The 19,763-nt window shown below is 40.5% G+C and overlaps 1 protein-coding gene across 3 annotated transcripts in view; it reads right to left on the bottom strand.

Moving 5' to 3' along the window:
* Nucleotides 1-19,763, bottom strand: part of PLS1 (plastin 1) — a 93,680-nt gene that overhangs the window by 25,744 nt on the left and 48,173 nt on the right. For all 3 annotated transcript variants that reach the window (XM_075200550.1, XM_075200547.1, XM_075200548.1), the window contains exons 3-5: nt 14,431-14,594; nt 7,019-7,148; nt 6,745-6,877 (exon numbers count right to left, since the gene is read on the bottom strand). In XM_075200550.1, coding sequence (XP_075056651.1) covers nt 6,745-6,877; nt 7,019-7,148; nt 14,431-14,594 — 427 coding nt within the window. The remainder of the gene's footprint in view (nt 1-6,744; nt 6,878-7,018; nt 7,149-14,430; nt 14,595-19,763) is intronic.

Consider the following 19,763-nt stretch of genomic DNA (forward strand, 5'->3'; position numbering starts at 1 on the left):
CTCTCTGCATGGGTTTCCTACGGGTGCTCCGGTTTCCTCCCACACTCCAAAAACATACAGTTAGGTTAATTGGGTGCTAAAAAACTGACCTTAGTCTCTGTCGGTCTGTGTATGTTAGGGAATTTAGAGCGTAAGCGCCAATGGGGCAGGGACTGATGAGAGTGAGTTCTCTGTAGAGCGCTGTGGAATTAGTGGTGTTATATAAAAAGCTGATAATGATTTCTCCAATCAAGGGTGTATATCTTAAAGGTGTTGAGGATACAAATGATTCCAGACCATTCTGCCGTTTGGAGCTCAAGGTTTTGCTATACTAATTACAGTATAGCCGTGTTACACTCTTATATTTTATACTCTACCTTAGATGGTCTACCCAGTACATGCAGTTCAGTAAAGCCATATTTGACTTGAACGGAATGCCTTGTTTAAGGTAAGGTCTACAGAGTTCTATTGAAATGCTCTTGAAACTACTCTTTAAATAACATTTGTTCACCAGGTAACATGACTGCAATTTTTTTCTATTTCATTTACACAGCTAGCAGTAAAATCTGCCTTTCACTGATACAGATATTGTAGGAACAGTAGAATTCAGTTCTGTAAATTATAAAATTAGAATCATATTCCCGCAGACACTTTAAAGGACCTGCTAACACACAAATGACTCCATGAACACATTGTTTCAGACTGTGACTTTGTCATATGGTCTGAGACACACTTTCTCAATGGAGGACAAGGTCTACTCACGGTGGGATGGCAGTTACTGTCATCACACAGGTATCTGCTGACATCTCCACCTGTACTTATAATTGATATCACTGAGTATGCTCCATCTTCCCTTTCTGACCTTTGCAGGAGACCGTTTCCATGGCTGGACAGACCACAGGAGTGCAAGTGTAGTGTTTGCATGTTCTTAAATGTCGACAGGTGGGTTCTGTAGGTACCACAGGTTTTTGATCATGTTCCCTAAAGTAGCTAAAATAGATATATCTGTATTTAAAAATACAGAAGAATAGGACACAACTAGCAAAAGCCAGGGGGTTCATAGAAAGCTTGCTAGCCTGCCCTACCCTAAAGGGTTGTAATGCCTGGACAACTGGGCCCCCTCTTTTATGCATGGTACCGTTACCATGGCAGGTTGGTTTTGTTGGGGCTGTTCCCAGATAACAATTCTTGTTGGATTAGGTACCTGCAGAATGGTGGGCGGCCACTGTGCCTCCTCAAAGTCCTTGGATTGCAGCAGGCAGCCTGCGGAGAGAGGTCCCAGGAAGCACCATTTGTGTAGTAATAAAACATAATTTACTTAAGCCAAGGTTCTATCCCTGAATTAACCCAATAATGTCTTTTGGGCAAAAGTGTCTCTCCAGTTGATTGGTACTTCCAACTCATCATGACTGAACGTTAGTGGAGGAAGTCCCACAAATTCTTTAGCCAGTGGTCAGTGCAACTTCTCTTAGTGCCTTTGAAGGACTGGCGCTAGGAATCCTAAGTGAAGACAGCTCCTTTAGGAGAGTTGCTAAGAACTAGCTGTGCCTGCAGAACCTACGTGGCAACATTCAGAACATGCAAACACCACACTTTGAACATCCATACAGTAAATGCCAAATAATACATTATTGGGCGACAGGGAATGAAAGTGGGCTTCACCTTCATTTTCAATATGCCCAGCACCCTGTTCTCGGCACACAGGGTTTTATGGGAGAAGCTCATTAGCTTGTCTCCTCTCATAAAATGCTATTTTATTCCATGTGTAATCTCCTTACTTAGACTAACAAAAAAATGTAACTAAGAAAAGTATATTCATAAACTTTACATTACCTGTAAATAATTAACACAATATTCATTTCATATCCTTGTACTTCACGTTTATGGTATGTGCAGCCTTATCACTCTGGAATTTGTAGCTTTGTGATATGAAGTTGTAAAACTGCAAACATGGGCTAAAATATATAATTCTTGTCATTTTTGCCATTGTAGATGCAGTGACTACACTGGACTTACAGAGCTGCTGGTCTGGAATAGTAAGGTATAGTAGCAAAGTATCAGCATTTTAGTATTCTAAGGTGAAGACATATATGGACAGAATACATATATACAACTGGTGGATACGTATTCTAGTGCACCGGTGTGAAATTCAGAATTGGGCCCCCTCAACTAGTGTGTATGGTATGGGACAGCAGCATAGTGTGTCATATAGATGATCACACCGCAAAGCTCATTATATCACAGAACAATTTAAAATGCGCACTAGGTAACTGTTGCATCACTGGACCAAACCATAGGCAAACTGAGGGGGGTTACCTAGTGCCTGGAAACCCTCCTCCAAGCCTGGGGCACTGTATGATTGAGGTGGCTGGACCATGCTCCCACTTCATACGGCTCTGCTCGAAAAGAGAGAGCTGCATGCACCTAACAGTAGTGCACGCAGCATTGCCCACATATATTATGGGGATAGGAAAAGTTGGAGAGCAGCCAAGCACTCTATAAAATTATAGCTACGCCCCCATGTATGCTGGACACGCCCACTGGCAGCGTGGTGTGGAAACCCCCCTCTGCAAGTCCTGCGCTTGCCCCTGCGAACTGTAGCTATATGCCTTCTCACTTATAAGCTGATACACTGACTATATATGTTTAATGGTTAAAAATATGTATTCAATAAAGAGCAAATCTACTAAAATAACTTTTGAACCCGGATCCCATAGTTCATCTTTACTAATCTTGTCTTTGTATCTGTTTTCTATTTATGGATACAGTATTCTATTTTTGGATACTCGTTTCACTGCAGAAATAAAACTTGGACAGTTTATGGACAGGACATTATTTGTGGATAAGATTACAAATGTGATGGGGTGATTATTTCTAGAGTAAGTTATGTATCCGTAGTGGGGGATACACACTGCCTCTACATTGAGGTCTCAGGAATTAGTATGCCCATAAATATTCATTTCACCATTAAAATGTAATTTACAGAGTATTTAGTTTCTTCCTACATATTACCATATTTGGGGTTCTTGCATCTGTAGATGCTATGCTAACTATTTGCAAACAGTTTCTACATAGTTACATTCTCCTTATATAAAAAAAAAGTAAAAGTTTTTGATACAAGTTAATTGTATATTAAAATGAATGCAAAATGTATTAATACAGTTGACAATATGTACAAATCCAAGGGTCACTTCTCCGTACTCATCCTCCTTGACCTCACTGCAGCCTTTGACACCGTGGACCACCCCTCCTGCTGCAAACTCTTCTCTCTCTCGGCCTCTCTGGTTCTGCCCATGCCTGGTTCGCCTCATACCTCGAGAATCGCTCCTTCTCTGTATCCACGTCTGGTTCTTCCTCCTCCCCCTACCCTCTCACCGTAGGAGTCCCCTGACGACATTCAACTCTATATCTCCTCTACTGATCTTTCCTCCACCCTCCTCGGGTATCTGACTGCCTCTCCGCCATCTCCTCCTGGATGTCCGAGCGCTTTCTCAAAATCAATATCTCTAAAACTGAACTCATTGTCTTTCCTCCGCCCAGACTCCCATCCCACCATGACCTCTCTATTGTCGTCAACAACACCACCATGTCCTCTGTCACCCAACTTCGCTGCCTGGGTGTCACCCTCGACTCCTCTCTCTCTTTTGCCCCCCACATTCATTCCCTTGCCCAAGCCTGTCGCTTCCAACTACGCAACATCACCCGCATCCGTCCTTTTCTCTCTCAGGACGCCACCAAAACTATCATCCACGCACTCATCATCTCCCGCCTTGATTATTGTAACCTCCTCCTCACTGGCCTCCCCCACTCCTGTCTCTCCCCCCTCCGCTCTATACTCAATGCGGCCGCAAGACTCATCTTCCTCTCACGCCGCTCCTCCTCTGCCTCCCCTCTCTGCCTTGCCTTACACTAGCTCCCCTTTCCCTACAGAATCCTTTTCAAACTCCTCACCACCACTTACAAGGCTCTCTCCAACTCTACTGCCCCTTATATCTCTAACCTCCTCTCCATTCACACTCCTGCCCGCTCCCTGCGCTCGGCCAACGACCGCTGCCTCTCCTCCACCCTTATCACCTCTTCCCACTCCAGAATCCAAGACTTTTCCCGTGCAGCCCCCCTTCTCTGGAACGACCTCCCTCGTTCCATCCGTCTCTCTCCTACTCTGTGCTCCTTCAAACTTGCACTCAAAACTCACCTCTTCCTCAAAGCCTACCAACCATCTACTTAACCCCCATCTCCTCCCTTTGCTCGTCCTCCCTTCTCTCCTCTTGCCTCAACTATCTCCTCTTGTGCCTGGTCTGTTTACCCTCCCTTAAGATGTAAGCTCGTATGAGCAGGGCCCCCTCCCCTCCTGTCTCCATACCTGTTCTTCCGCTCCGTCTTTACTGCATATGACTAGCCGGAGTTTCTGAAATATTGGCACTTTTTGTTCATTGTTCTGTATGGTTTCACCCTGTATAGTCTACTGTTAGTATTGTGTGCGGCGCTGCGGATACCTTGTGGCGCCTAACAAATAAATGATAATAATAATAATAATAATAATGTACATCTTTAGCTACAAATTGCAACTAAAAAAATAAACATTTGTAGAATTGAGATAAATAGTTGTATAAAAATTAAAAAATCCTAAATGTAGGCTACAGTAATGAGGATGTACGGTTCATAATGTTAATGGTATAATGTTAATGGTATAATGACAATAAATATCTCTGAAAGTCCCAACAACTTGTTCCTTAAGGTGTATGTCCCAAGTTGTGTGCTTGTAATGTCCTTCCAGAATGGTATATTATGTGGTCATGTGAAAGAAATATACAATCCGAAACACAAAGGAAAAACACATATGGTGATGTACGTTCAGGGACGATTGTACATGAATTAGATATGAAATGCCATATCTAACTCAACTTGGGACATACACCTTAAGGAACAAGACCACCTCACAGGACAATCACTGGATACACAAGTGTTATGGGGACTTTCTGAGCCATTTAATGTCATTATACCATTAACATTATGAACCGTACATACTTATTACTATAGCCCATATTTAGTGATTGTAGCACTTGAGGATTTTTTAATTATTGTACAACTGTTTATCCTGATTTATAAGGTCAGGATAGCCCTTACCTTCAGTTGCTCTTACTAACACATCTATCCCAGTTACAAGGTGTTGAACGCAGATACCTCCTACTACACTTTGTAGAGTTGAATCTGAAAGGAAGGACAATTGGAGTAGCAGGGTCCAAACAAGGTGGTTGGGTAAATGACCCCAATAAATCTGAACCGACTGATATTTTACAGTATGGGCGAGGTTGTGTTTGGAATATCAGTCAAGTACTCAATGTACTAAGTAGAGAGAGAGAGAGAGAGAGAGAGAGAATACAGCCGAACCTATATTATCCCAGAGCACCAGGTGCGTCTTCTACAGTAGCAAAATTAATACCTAAAAATATATTTTTTTTAAAGGCAAACAGTATAACAAAGCTTTAAATAATTCTTCCACTGAAAATACGATAAGTGCACGCTAAATATGAAAAAATATACAGGTAGAAAATTGTAATTTCCATACACATTACAGTTACTTCTAACACAAGTATTTTTTAACATGCCAAGAATCAAACTAAGTGGCTGAAAGCAAATTAGACCCTTGACAAGGCATGAAAAATGCATATGGATCTCATATTTCTCATTAAGGTAACAAACAGAGAGCAGACAGTTAACCCAGGCAGAACCTAAACAAGATTCATTATTTTCAATCATAAGGATGGCACAGAAATATACTTTTTTCCATCTTTCAGTTTCGCATGTTTATAAATCCTTAAAAATTTTATTTTATCAGTATCTAGCCTTCGATTTTTATAACCTATATTAAATGTCCCATACTATACATTTACTTTCTGCCCACCCTGCAGGAAACGCTACACAACAATCCCAGTTGCAGGCCTGGTACAAGGTCAGAGCTACTGCACAAGTTTGCAGGTGGCAGTCATGTTGTTACAATAAGGATTCTGTGAACCCTTTTTGCAGGATATATTAATAAAACACAAATGAATGGATTAAGTATTAGAGAGGTGAAAAAAGTCAACCAGTTCCCATTTTTAAAATGTAATATATCAGTGATATATAATTATCAATGAAAATGAGTATCAGATATAATGAATGTTCCATTACTTTAAACAAGAAGATCTAAGGGGAGGTTCAAGGTGTGCGGACATCGCGCTGCGCACATAGCCATCAGTTATGACAGAAATCTTCTCTCATTTACCCTCGCACCACTATGGGGTGTGTGGAATAATGAGAGAGATTTCTGCCAAATCTCCGCCGTGAGCTGCCTCCTGGACGTTACGGAGACACTTCACGTCTAATTGCATTCCCCCCCTCAGTCTGATTAAAAAATGAACAGATAATATTTTTACACAATAGTATTCCACTTCCTGGTGTATACCAACTATTTTCATAATGTTACATTACCAGTAGTATGATAATAATTTAACATGAAAAACTAAACCGATAATATTAATTATAACTATTATTAAAAAAGGTGCTAAAAGGAATGTGTATTTTGCTGTTTTCAGCACTATGCCTTCGGTGGTAATATATAAGTATACAGTCTGATGCTAATATGGCAATGTATACTATTCATTTCTGTCTACAGATTTAGTAGATTTATTGCATTAATATACTTCATGTTTAAGGTACCACAGGTTGTGCAAGTGTCAGTTTTAGGATGAACACCTTATGGAATGCGAGGTCAAAAGCACTTACCATAGTAAGATTCCATCTTTCAGCGATGTAAAGAGGCTGTTGTTGGAGGGGTTCATGGGCAGCAGATGCTGACAGTGTGGATCATCTTTTAATGCTTTATTTATCCAGTTGACAAAAGCCACTTTCTCTTCATCTGAAAGAAGTAGCAGCACAGAACAGTGACAGTATGAAGACATTGGCTTGCCCCATGATAACCCCATTCTTGCCAGAGTATCACTTACCAGTCAGTGCTTTTAATAAAAGAGGATGAAAGTAGAAGAAGAGACTGCTGTACCTGAATAGGAATGCTGTGTTCCCTGGCTGGAAATAGCAGATGTCCCTCCTATCGCTGTTATCCCTTGTCTCCTATTGATTGACTTTCGGAATGTTCGACACACATCGTTACTTTTCAATTCTTGTATCAACTAGGAAAGTAAAAATATAAGATATATTCACTAGAAATAGGGAATATTAATTATTAAAAAAACACACACTGATTGCATATTCTCCACTACAAGACTACAAATACTGTCTAAGTTATACAGAGTGCATGCCTGAATAATAATATGGCAGATAGTACAAACACTTATTCTTTTATAAATCAGTGTTATATGACATTGTTATTTGGACAGGTTGTACAGTACTTAAATGAATCCTAAGTGATGCGAATAAAATGTTTATAAATATATTGACACAGTGGCTGCAGAGCACTCGTGGACAAATAAAAAGACCACTAAACCCCTAAAACTTTTCCAGGTGCATCTAATGCAGGTTAGAGTGTTGCGTGTGCAGGCATCTGATAGGTAGAGTCTGATGTATTGGGTGGGTGTGCTTTGCTGAGTACAGATTAGGAGAATGAGTGCAGCTACTTTGTACCCACATGCAAAAAGTACATTTTGCTTTGAAGCATGTGACTAGTTAAATGGAATAAAGGTATAGAGAGGCACAATTCAGAGGACATCCCCTTCTTTGTCCTATAAAAGGACATGATTTTTTTTTCCCCTCCTCTGAGGTATTGGAGGTCGGGTCTCAACCTATGCTTTCAATAGATGCATTTTGCACTTTGCAGTTGAATATCCAATAGGCTGCCTAGGCTGTAGCCTAGGGTGCTAGGTTTTGTGGGTCACAAGATTTTTGTGGATGAAAAGTTATGACAGGGAAAGGCAGAAACTGAAATTCATTTTAAAATACAAGAAAATAATTGTTCTCCAAAGTAAAAAGAAATCATGACAGAAAAATGTAGTAAAGTTTTAATCTAACTTATTCCTGAATCATCCTTGGCTGGGAGCAAGACTCGACTCAGCAGCCTATTAGGAATATTTTAAAGGAAAAAAAATGAAGGTGGGCCAGTGACCAATGTAGCCCACTATGGGACCTGCCCAGGGGACAGATGCCACCTGCCCCCCCAGCCCAGCTTATAAAAGAAACAAGGACGGCGACAGAAGACAGTCCCCTCTCCACCTTCACCCTTAGAGTCGCTCGTTCATGCCTCTGTTCCGTTACACAGTTCTGATTATAAAGAGCATGAAGTGAGTGACAAATACTGCCATGACCAGTTTGAAAAGCCAAGTGAAGCTGAGTTTCGAAAAACACAGGAACATAAACATCGATGATTACCGTGTATTAGCTTGATGTAGACGTCGAGAGAAGCGCTAAGAGCATATTAGCCTAGGACAGCCTGATCCCTTAATCAGGCCCTTCCAGTTGCACTTTAGCCAAAAGGCACATTTCAAGGCCAATGTAGTAAGCATTGAAACACACAAAAGTGATACATGTAATCAAGACAGTCCTCTTACTCATGATTAATGTAACATGTGAATGAAACTAAACATAGCATGGATATTTTCAGGTGTATCCACAAACCCACAAAAGTAGGTGCAGATTGATGTTCCAGGAACAGTGATAAAAAGAGCACCGTAACATCATACATGCCAACTCTCCCGGATTGTCCGGGAGACTCCCGAATTCCAGGTAGGTCTCCCGGAATCCCGGGAGAGCTGGCAATTCTGCTGCATCTGCCGGCATGTAGGGGTGTATGGGCGGAAGGGGGGCGTCCCGTCGCGATTCGCGTCATTTTGGCCCCAACCCCAGAGATGTAATGCCTGCTTTTGGTCTTTTTACCACTGTAAAAAGACCCCAAACAGGCATACATCACTGGGGCTGGGGCCCAAATTACGCAAATCGCGAAATCCCACCCCCTCCACCCTCCCTTCACACCCCTCTTCAGTGATCTCCCGGAGGGAGCCTGTCAAAAGTAGGTAAGTATGCATAACATGTGCCAGGCAGATAAACAGGCACAGGTGTACAAATAAAGAATCCGTGCAGACCTGCCATTTGTGTGTAAATGAGCCTTAATGAAGTTTCTAGGTCCTTATCCCTGATATTTTGATTCAAGGTCAGGGTAATGTTATAGCCAATATATATGTATATATGTCTTCTTACTAAAAGAAAATGTACACCAATCTGAATGTATGATACATTTTATATAGATTACTATTATTATTGTTTATTAATAAATTGGTAACATATTAAGTAGTGCTGTACATTGAGGGGGTCATGTTTCAAACAAATTATGTAATGACATGAAACAGAGGGTAAAGATAGCTCTGCTCAAATGGAATTACAATAATACAATAGATTATTAAAACACTTACAGAAAAAAATCTTTCCAATGTCAAATAAAGCAACATTTTCAAAACAAAACAACATATCATGCAAGTAATGAAATAGGGGCGATTATGTGTTAAAAGAAAGTTCAATAATAATTAATAAAGATATGTAAAGATAGCGTGCATGTATTTGGGGATACAACACATGTACATATGTGTGTGCATGTATGTGTGTGTGTGATTTTGTTGTTTCATTGCCTCATAAAAGAATTTGTATATGTTATGTAAACTGAGCAATTATGTAAAAAAGTAGATGCTGCAGGGAAGCCGTGTTCTCTATCAGCAACCAAACTAATACATGGCTGACACCAGCCCCTCCAGCTCTGTACCTGGGAATCATTTTACCAGTATTTGTCCATTCTGGTTACATAGCATTCTCCAAGATACAGACACATAGGAACTCTTGTGTGTGTGATGTCAGCACCAGGGAGGTAACATGCAATCACTAGGCCCAGTAGCACAATGTGGGGGTGAGCCTGTTGATACACGTCCATTCCCTCTGAGCCAGCAAGCATAGCAACGTTTGAGGTTCCAGTTCTCTCCCTTTAGTGCTCCACCCATGCTGACCAGGCTGGAGCTGGAATCACATTATGACAGAGGGATCCTATGCTGCAGATCTCCCAATTATACTGTGAACAGCACAGTCTGACATAACTTGGTGCCTAAATTGGAGGCACCTTATAAATCAACTATAATAATAATGCTCTAAATAGGCCACATCTCCTAATGTAAGTATCTATCTATCCCCCTTCCTCCCATCCGCCTCTCAAGCTGTAAGGTGCAGCAAGTGCAAGCTACATTTTACTACAAATTACAATTTGTTTAACTAGTACACAGTGGCTACCATACATATACACCAGACTTACATAGACCAGTGGGTAAATGTATTATGGTCCGGTTTTGTCAACTCGCGGGAGTTCGGCGAGTTGACAGCTAAAATTTAAAGCGGCGCTGGCTTGTAAAGGCAGGTTTGCCTTTACAAGCCAGATCTCTATCAGAGTACACATATTAAGTATTTGGTATGCTTATAAATGTTACAACCTGAGGAATACATTAGGGAAAGTAGCCAATGGGGAAGAAAAAAGCTTGTATTCACTTCTTATTCTGTGAAGTGCTGTCCGCCCTTAAAATAAATAAATAAATAAAACTTGCTTGAGTAGAGCCATAGGGTAACAAATAAAGAGCACAAAAAAAGGAAAAATGGGCCTGCCATCTGAGCTGTAAAATTGGCACAGACTCCCAAAATCATGCCAGTCTCTCCCACTAGGCTGGTGGCTCTCATGTCATGGGAAAATGGTAAATACCTACATTCTACTTATAGCATGCTATGGGAATTTTTTTCATGGGATTGCTACTTTAATGCTATGTGCAAGCTGGTACAAGTATTTATGTTATGCCATGGCTGGAGGGTAAGAAATACTTCTAAAATAAATACCAAAATATAGATATTTTTTTCTGGAATGCAAAGTAATAGTAATAATTATAATAATAAGTAATTTTAATAATAAAAGTTATTCTGAAATTCCTTGCGCAAATCTAAAGACGGCAACACATGATTTAGCTATTCAGGTATAACATACATGATTTAGCTATGCAGGTATAACATACATGATTTAGCTATGCAGGTATAACATACATGATTTAGCTATTCAGGTATAACATACATGATTTAGCTATTCAGGTATAACATACTGATTTTTTTTTAAAAAGATTGATTGATGGTTTTGATGCACAAGAACAAAATATAGATTAAGACACTGTAAGTCACATAAGTGAAAATGTGTTGAATAATGAAACAGTTACTTATTGGAAGAATCTATTTCATCAATTCATCCAGATTGGGGAAAAATTATCAAAAAAAATGTTGGTGTTAGTTAACGACTGGTGAGCTGAATATATTATTTCTGACAACTCTCCACACATGAACTGGGACAGACAAGTTTCAAAAGATGAGTAAAGTACTTGTCTGGACTCCCATTTTCTCCACCTTAGTAAATAGAGACTTATAAGTCTGTATAACATGTTTATGGATGATAATATCCTAAGGAATTCATATTTCACACTGACACTCTGAGAAAATTAATCTGTGTTGAATATATTGGAGTTCTGTGATAATAGTGCAATAGGTGGTTTATTTTTAAATTCAATAATTTTAATAAACTATTTATTTTATAATTTTTGATGCATATTTGACTTATCCATAGTTTTCCCAGTAACCGCCAGTTTCTGTAATTTGAGTTATCAACGGATTGCTTGTGGAAGAAGAATGGAAAAGACAAAGTAAGCAAACAGAACTGTAGTTGGTACTAGACATGATGGCTTAGAGGTATCAGGAATAGTAAACACTGGAAGGGTTATTACATATCAGTGTCCCATGTACACTGAGACAAATAACATCCTGCCAACAATGATTATGTGGTCAAAAAGAGACAGTTGATGAAGGAGGACAATGGAATCAACAGGACTTGTGGTGTGTCTTCCTGCAAGAATCAGAAGCCAATGGTGTAATTGGCAATGAATATCAATGAACGAGGTGCAATAGCAAATCAGAATTCCATCAACTCCTTATCATATGCCAAAGTGGGAGAGTTGCAATGCACAGCTTACATAACTTGCAGATAAAATATTCACCTGATGAATATATATTTTTTATCTACAGGTTATATGCACTATATTCACCCTGTTTCAATGTGTTATCATGGTAGACATAGGTTAGCTCGATAAGAGTAGATAAATGCTTTATTGCTCTAGGATATATGAAAATAGTTTAAGGGAGTTAATGTAACCAGCTGAAAAATTACTTTTTCAGAAAAAAAGTGTTCAATGTCACAAGGCTAAGAATATCCTGGAACGGTTTAAGGAAGATAACAGTGGCTGCTGTTTAATGCAGTAATGTATGTACCCCACCATAATCCAGTTAAGCACTTGTTCATGAGATGAATCAAGCAGCTTGAAGTGGAGGTCTACCACCAGCTATCTACAGTTATGATGTACAATGGAGATTTCATGGGTCAGCATTCCTAGGACATACATCATTATCATCACCATGTATTTATATAGCGCCACTAATTCCGCAGCACTGTACAGAGAACTCACTCACATCAGTCCCTGCCCCATTGGGGCTTACAGTCTAAATTCCCTAATATACACACACAAAGACAGACAGCCAGACAGGCAGACTAGGGTCAATTTGTTAGCAGTCAATTAACCTACCAGTATGTTTTTGGAGTGTGGGAGGAAACTGGAGCACCCGGAGGAAACCCACGCAAACACGGGGATAACATACAAAGTCCTCACAGATAAGACCATGGTCGGGAATTGAACTCATGACCCCAGTGCTGTGAGGCAGAAGTGCTAACCACTTAGCCAACCGTGCTGCCCATTGAACCCATGGCCCTACAAATTCAGACTGTGTTGAAGGCCACTGAGGTGAAATCATTACTACATAGATGTATTTAATAAAGCATATACTGCTGCTATATAGGACAAACGATTAATGCCAATGTTATTCTAAGAAAAGAGAACAATTTAGAAGTTTACAGAGGTTAAACATTAGTCAGACAATATCATTTGATACAATATCAAGAGATAACTGATGCATTGTAAAACTCATCATGTTGTTGTATATGTCTGAGAGAGTCAGAGTTCAGGAATTGTGAACTTGATGCTATGTCCTGTTACCGGCTCTCCGTACTGCTGAAATGTGTGCTAACAATTAATATTTCACATGCTACATAAACCTCATTCTGTACTAAGGGTATTATTTGTTAATAGACTTTTATTTACAGCAGTAAAAAATACCAATAAATTCCCATTTTGAATTGTGAACATTATCACATGAGAGACCATGGAGACTGATAACATGTGCATTGGAACAGAACCATATTTTAGGCACAAGGGCAGAGATGTGCTCATTTGCATGTCTCTACCCACACAGTAGTATATGGTTGCAACGAAAATGATTCCTTGTCTGCAGGAATGCCTTATACTCCACAAACATGCCAATACTGCAATTCACAAAATAACTGAACAGAATAAAGGTTGCTGGGGATAGATTGACTCTACGGTAACTAAAAGCAAGCTGTGATTCATCAGCATCACCATTTATTTATATAGCGCCACTAATGCCACAGCGCTGTACAGAGAACTCACTCACATCAGTCCCTGCCCCATTGGGGCTTACAGTCTAAATCCCTAACACACACAGGGGGTCAATTTGTTAGCAGCCAATTAACCTACCAGTATGTTTTTAGAGTGTGGGAGGAAACTGGAGCACCCGGAGGAAATCCATGCAAACACGGGGAGAACATACAAACTCCTCACACATAAGGCCATGGTCGGGAATTGAACTCATGACCCCAATGCTGTGAGGCAGAAGTGCTAACCACTAGGCCACTGTGTCGAAGAAAGAAGTCCTATCAGACTGCACCTTATTCCAGGACTCTGGACTACAGCTACACTGTATCTGTGTCCAAGGTCTAAAGGATGATATAGATTCTCTGAATGGATGGCTCATAGCTGGGAGGATGGTACTGACTAGCAGGATCTGGTGCAATATTGGGCTGTCTGGTATTGCTAGAGAGAGCTTCCACATAGTGATGGTAGATGGACTATGCACAGGCAGATCTGGCCACTCAACCCAAGCGCCAAGTGGAGGGATCTATGGTTAATTGTGCCAAACAAGTGTGGGCACAGTTTATGCAGTTGAACAATGACAAAGGTGCAGTCATCATCTAGTTGTATATTGTAGCTGTTTATTCTGAAAGATCCCAGTTATATGTATATGGTGTTTTAGGTCATACATGCTGCAATTTGCAACCAATTAAGTCTAAAACTATGTAATTTTTAGACAGAAAGGCAACATGTCTGAGCACCTTAGTGAAGTGTTTGAAGATATGTAGAAGAATTACTATATGAAACTATATTTTACAAATATGCAGGTGACTATCATACTGACCATAGTAAAAGCATAGAGTAAGTGAAGTAGACCGTGACTAAACTCCTAAATTACAACATGCAGGGAACAGACACTACTCACCAAAACAAATTCCTCAAAGTCGACCTTTCCATCTTTGTTGCGGTCAGCTGCTCTAAACAGCTTCTCGATAATCTCCCGTACCCGGTAGCCAGGCAGCGGGAGGTTGGCTTCCTTGAACAATTCTTGGAGTTCATAGTCATTAACATATCCACTATTGTCAGCATCTGCAGCAAGAAAACACAATGTTTTATTTACTAAACAGAAAATAAGAACACAGACGAAATCCTAGACTTTTAACATCTCCAATTGAAATTACTATATATATTGTTAAACAAAGATGGCCAATGTAACCCTCACAGATATGGATGCATCTATCTATTTTGAGAGTACAAGTTATTTTTTTAAAACTACAATAGGCTTGAGGAAAGTATTTTTATGTTTAGAAACAGCACATCTTGCACTGCTGCTATCCCAATGAAGATCTCTCCAACATTTATTTTATTAAATAATCTCAATTAAATATGTGTCTGCTTGCACCAAGATATAGCCAAACTATGTGAAATTAAAAGGATGTGAGCATCTTCCACTGCTATGAAACCTTGAGTCACAACCTGTAGCATCTCCGCATGGTTCATACGGGCTGAGCAGAGTAAGTCCAAAGGATAGATAAATGGAGGACGTGTGAACTGCAGGTGACTGGAATAAATACTTTCACAGTATTTGTATAAACATATGCGTTCTAAAAGGACACATGTATCTAACAGTGCTCTAACACTGACAGATTGGGCAACTTACCCCGAGTGGTATATGAACAAAGTAATGTTCAATTTGGCCTTATGTGTGTAACCAAATCAGAAAGATCTGGCTGTTTGGTGATGCCCAAATCGCTGGATATTATGAGGTGAGGTTTGACGACGTCTACATACACATGGTAGAATGTGGTGGCAGATCCCACTCAGTTGGGTCAATGGTTGTTTTTGGCCCAAACAAGTAGAGATGTGTGGCCTGATACAAAGTGCATATTTGTCTGTTAGAATTGATTTGTGTATATACACATTAATTGCCACCATTTTGCTACATATCAATTTATTCAGGCAATAATGGGATAAAACTGTAATCAGATTGTAGGTGTGTATTGTTTCAGGATGGAGCAAATCTCAGGTAGTGTATCATCATCATCATCATCTGTATATAGAGCACCACTAATTCTGCAGCGCTGTACAGAGAACTCACTCACACCAGTCCCGGCCCCATTGGAGCTTGCAGTTTAAATTCTCTAACATACACACACACACAGACCTAGAGAGACGAAGGTCAATTTAATAGCAGTCAATTAACCTACTAGTAAGTTTTTGGAGTGTGGGAAGAAACCGGGTCACCTGGAGGAAACACGGGGAGAACATACAAACTCCATACAGATAAGGCCATGGTCAGGAATCAAACTCATGACCCCAGTGCTATAAGGAAGAAGTGCTAACCACTAAGTCACTGCTCTTTAACAGTGGACCTTGGAGTGGCGGTGTATGCATGTAAAACCTTGCTATTGGGCCCAGTAATATGCTAATGAGGCTGTTTAACATGCTAATCGGCCCAGCTAACATAATATCAGCACAAGCAGCATGAAAATTGCGACCTCTTCTGTCCTCCTTCTCCACGTCAGCAATCTACACCAGTGAGGAGAACTAGTGTAGAGCAGAGAACTGGTGGAGAGGAACATCGCACTGCTCAGCATGTTATTAGCACACTAGGAATACTTTCAATCTGTCCCTCTCCCAGGCAGCCCAGTTAGGGGAAGGGGAACATTTTTTCTGCTACTGGCTTTAACCGTAATATGTACTATACCTGTGGACCTGCCAGAGAGATGGCTAGAAAACCCCAGTTCACTGATTCACAGTGAACTAGGGTCACAGTATTTATATAGCATGTCTCATATAGCATGTATCATGCTATATTTTACTGCATGGTATCTGCTCAAAGTACAATGTATAGTAGCTGACTTTCTTCCTTAACAGGAATTGTTTTCTTTACAGCTCACAGATAAATAAACTATTTTCCTACACAGGAACTTTATTACTTTATTAATGAAAGAAAGTAATCTGCTTCAAGGACACTACAAAAAGGGGAACGTTATATATCTACAGTGCAGGCTCCAGGGTAATGCTGACAGAAGGGACAGGGGGGCAAATATTATGCATTATTAATGCATAGGCAATCGTTCTAACCAAGCAGATGGCCATGGCTGCTGGTTCATCATACACTACTACCTCTGCATTTATTCTGATAACCGGATGCTAAAGTAAATGTGTGAAGAGGTGCTGCTGGGTGCCATATGCCACTTACTTGCGCTACTCCTAAGCCAAACATTACAACAAAACTCCAGCAGCCTCTGAAGCTGAAACAACATCTGACACCACTATTAGTTCAGAGAAGAACGGTTCTTTCATTCTTTCTGAGAACTGTGGCAATGAATCTCATACCTCATGATTGCATCCAAATGTAAGAAGCTGAAGCAAACACAGTACACACATGCCCTAACTAAATGCTGACAACCAGCAACAACTAGTGTAAATATGCCCAACACATTCAGAACGTGAAACAGTTCTCAAGTTCTAGAGAGAAACTTGAGCCAAACTGTATGAAATTGTTGATTATATACAGTAACTGGAGATACAGTATGACAAAAAGATCAGAATGATAACCCAGAAACCGTAATGTATTTGGCAGCAACAGACATTTTTGTATTTAAATACACATTAAAATACATAAAAATGGCTTATAATGAAACAGAGGAAATTTAGAGAATATACCAAAAAAATACATCACTTTTAATAAGTTGTTAGAAGCAAAGACATTATGATGGGGCCTTTTTCATTGTACACAGTCAAGTCCAGGCAAAGCAAAGTCATTTAATTACACCACAATTCAAGGCTGCTAAACAATGAATTGAACTAACAAAGAATAAAATGGAGACAGAATGCATTCAAACAAAATTTTCAATTATTAACTCAGTAAAAAAGCAATTAGGATGTAAAGTTGAATTAAGAAAGAAGATTTGCGTAAGCACTTACACATACATATATCCCAGCTGACAGTCTAACCTTCCTCTGCCCCTCCTCCTGGTTTGGTTCTAATGTATACACATAGTTGCCTGTATTCCCGGAATGTCTGGAAGATTCCCAAATTATGGTGAGACATCCCAGACTCCCAGGACAGCAGACAATACTCTCTCAAGGGCATTTATCTGCCTGAAAATTGGATGGCGACATCCTGCGATAACACAAAATACTGACCAAAAGCCGGCGCTACCACTAGGTGCCAGGGTGTAGGAGGATAGGTTATCTTGTCATGCTATTTACCTAGGGCCCCAATGCAGCCACATATTGGACTCCTACTAGGCTTTGCATGAAGCCTTGGCAATAGCCGGTGCAGTGCACGCAGCCTAGAGCGGTGCGACCGTGTGGACCAATGGGATACAATAGGTTTGTTCAGTTACTTTGCCCCACCTACCATCAGATGTGGCTGTGAATGGGCAGATGGAGCCCATCCACCCTCACCATTCCCACCCATTCCACCGGTATACCACAAAACAGACTTCTTCTGAAGACATTATTCTACAATTACTTGTTGATTTCTCTATGTCCATACCTCTACCCAGATTAAGGGTTTAAACCGTCCTATGCTAATACGCTTGTAGGGCCCCCCTCACCTTCCACATCAGGCTAATACGTGGTAGGAAAAAACAAACTTATCCTTTATTTAAAATCCGTCTTCCTTCACCCCATCTGATTTCATTAAAATCAGAACTGTATAGCAGAATGGAGGCATGAACGAGCGCTACTGAGGGTAAAGATGTGAAGGGAGAGGGGGCTGTCATGATTTCTTTTTACTTGTGAAGAATAACTTTTCTCTTATATTTTAAAATTAGTTTATACTTCTTCCAGTCACAATTTTGCAACCCCAACTTATTCCCCCCTCCCCCCGAAAATAAACAAAAAATGCACCCTAGGCTGCAGCTTATTGAATAATCAGACTCTGCCCCCAATGATCAATGCATTCCATCTATATGAAGTAGATATATGGAAATCATTAAGTCCTGAGTTTCTTTTTGTTATTGTATTTATAATATATAAATATACTTTACTGATACACAAAGTAAAAGCAATGATGTGCAGAGTGTGAGTCCTGCAGCACTAGGACATATTACTGGTGATCATCAGAAACTTCAGCATTATAGTGTAATTGGAGTGCTGTTTATGTTTTTATTATAAAGTCTACATGATGTGACTGAGGGGAAAGGAATGAGCTGTATGTAATTTTGAATCTTAACTGGATACAAATACCAGCCTGCCTATCTCTGTGCCCTATTGCTAACACCGGCGCAGAGTCCAACTCTTATTGGCCAGACCAGTAAAATACAAGCCAGTTGGTAACAAAGCTATTCACTGGAAAGCTGACGTAAGAAGGATCATTTACAAATGTGCATGTACTGTTTTGTGTTGTTAAGTGCATATTTGTGAGCAAATACTTCCATATTTATGTGAGACTTGTGGCTCTGTGCATCAAGTTGGTTGTATCTGCTGATGAAGGAGGGCTCAGGGATGTTCCTAGCTACATGCTCAGGCACCTCATATGCCGACCACATGCAATAATCAGTTTCCTTTTTGTGGGAATACTACTAATACATACCTCTCAGCATTTGGGCAGCTGGCAATAGGACGGGGGCGTGGTGGTGTCACAATGTTGGCGTGGTCACACCCCCAAAGGGCTGCCTAGTGCTGTGAAGCACTAGGCCACCCCTTAGACACCGCCCTTTCCCTCCAAACACTGTAACACACAGTAATAGCTTCTGCGCTGCACCCAGTCCCTGCTGCTCTGCTATGGATACAAGTATTCCCACACACAGGACAAACACATCCCTGGTTGGGAATTGAACTCATGACCCCAGCGCTGTGAGGCAGAAGTGCTAACCACTTAGCCACTGTGCTGCCCCCTGGTGGGACAGCGGGACAGAGCCCTAAAAATGGGACTGTTCTGACGAAATCAGGACAGTTAGGAGGTATACTACTTGTATGTGATTTAAGAGGTGGAGAGTTTACAGGGTCAAGTAAAAAGAATGTAACAGTACAGCAGTGGGCTGGCTTCAGGAGGGGGGTATATTTCAGGGGGAGGCATATTTCCCCTGGGAGAGTCTCTCCTTCTGCTTGTCAGTAAGGGCCAGTTTAGATAAAGTTTCAGTCCAACAATGAATATATTAGACTCAGCCGTCTACCATGTATGCTTCCATCATACCCACTAGACTGCTCCCAGTACTCTGACCGGTCATTCTCCAATCAGATTGTCGGTAGGTGCTGTTAGCCAGTGATTTGTGTTATCTGTACAGTATAAAGCCATCA

The sequence above is a fragment of the Mixophyes fleayi genome, chromosome 3, assembly GCF_038048845.1.
Source record: "Mixophyes fleayi isolate aMixFle1 chromosome 3, aMixFle1.hap1, whole genome shotgun sequence".
In the NCBI taxonomy this organism is placed as follows: domain Eukaryota; kingdom Metazoa; phylum Chordata; class Amphibia; order Anura; family Limnodynastidae; genus Mixophyes; species Mixophyes fleayi.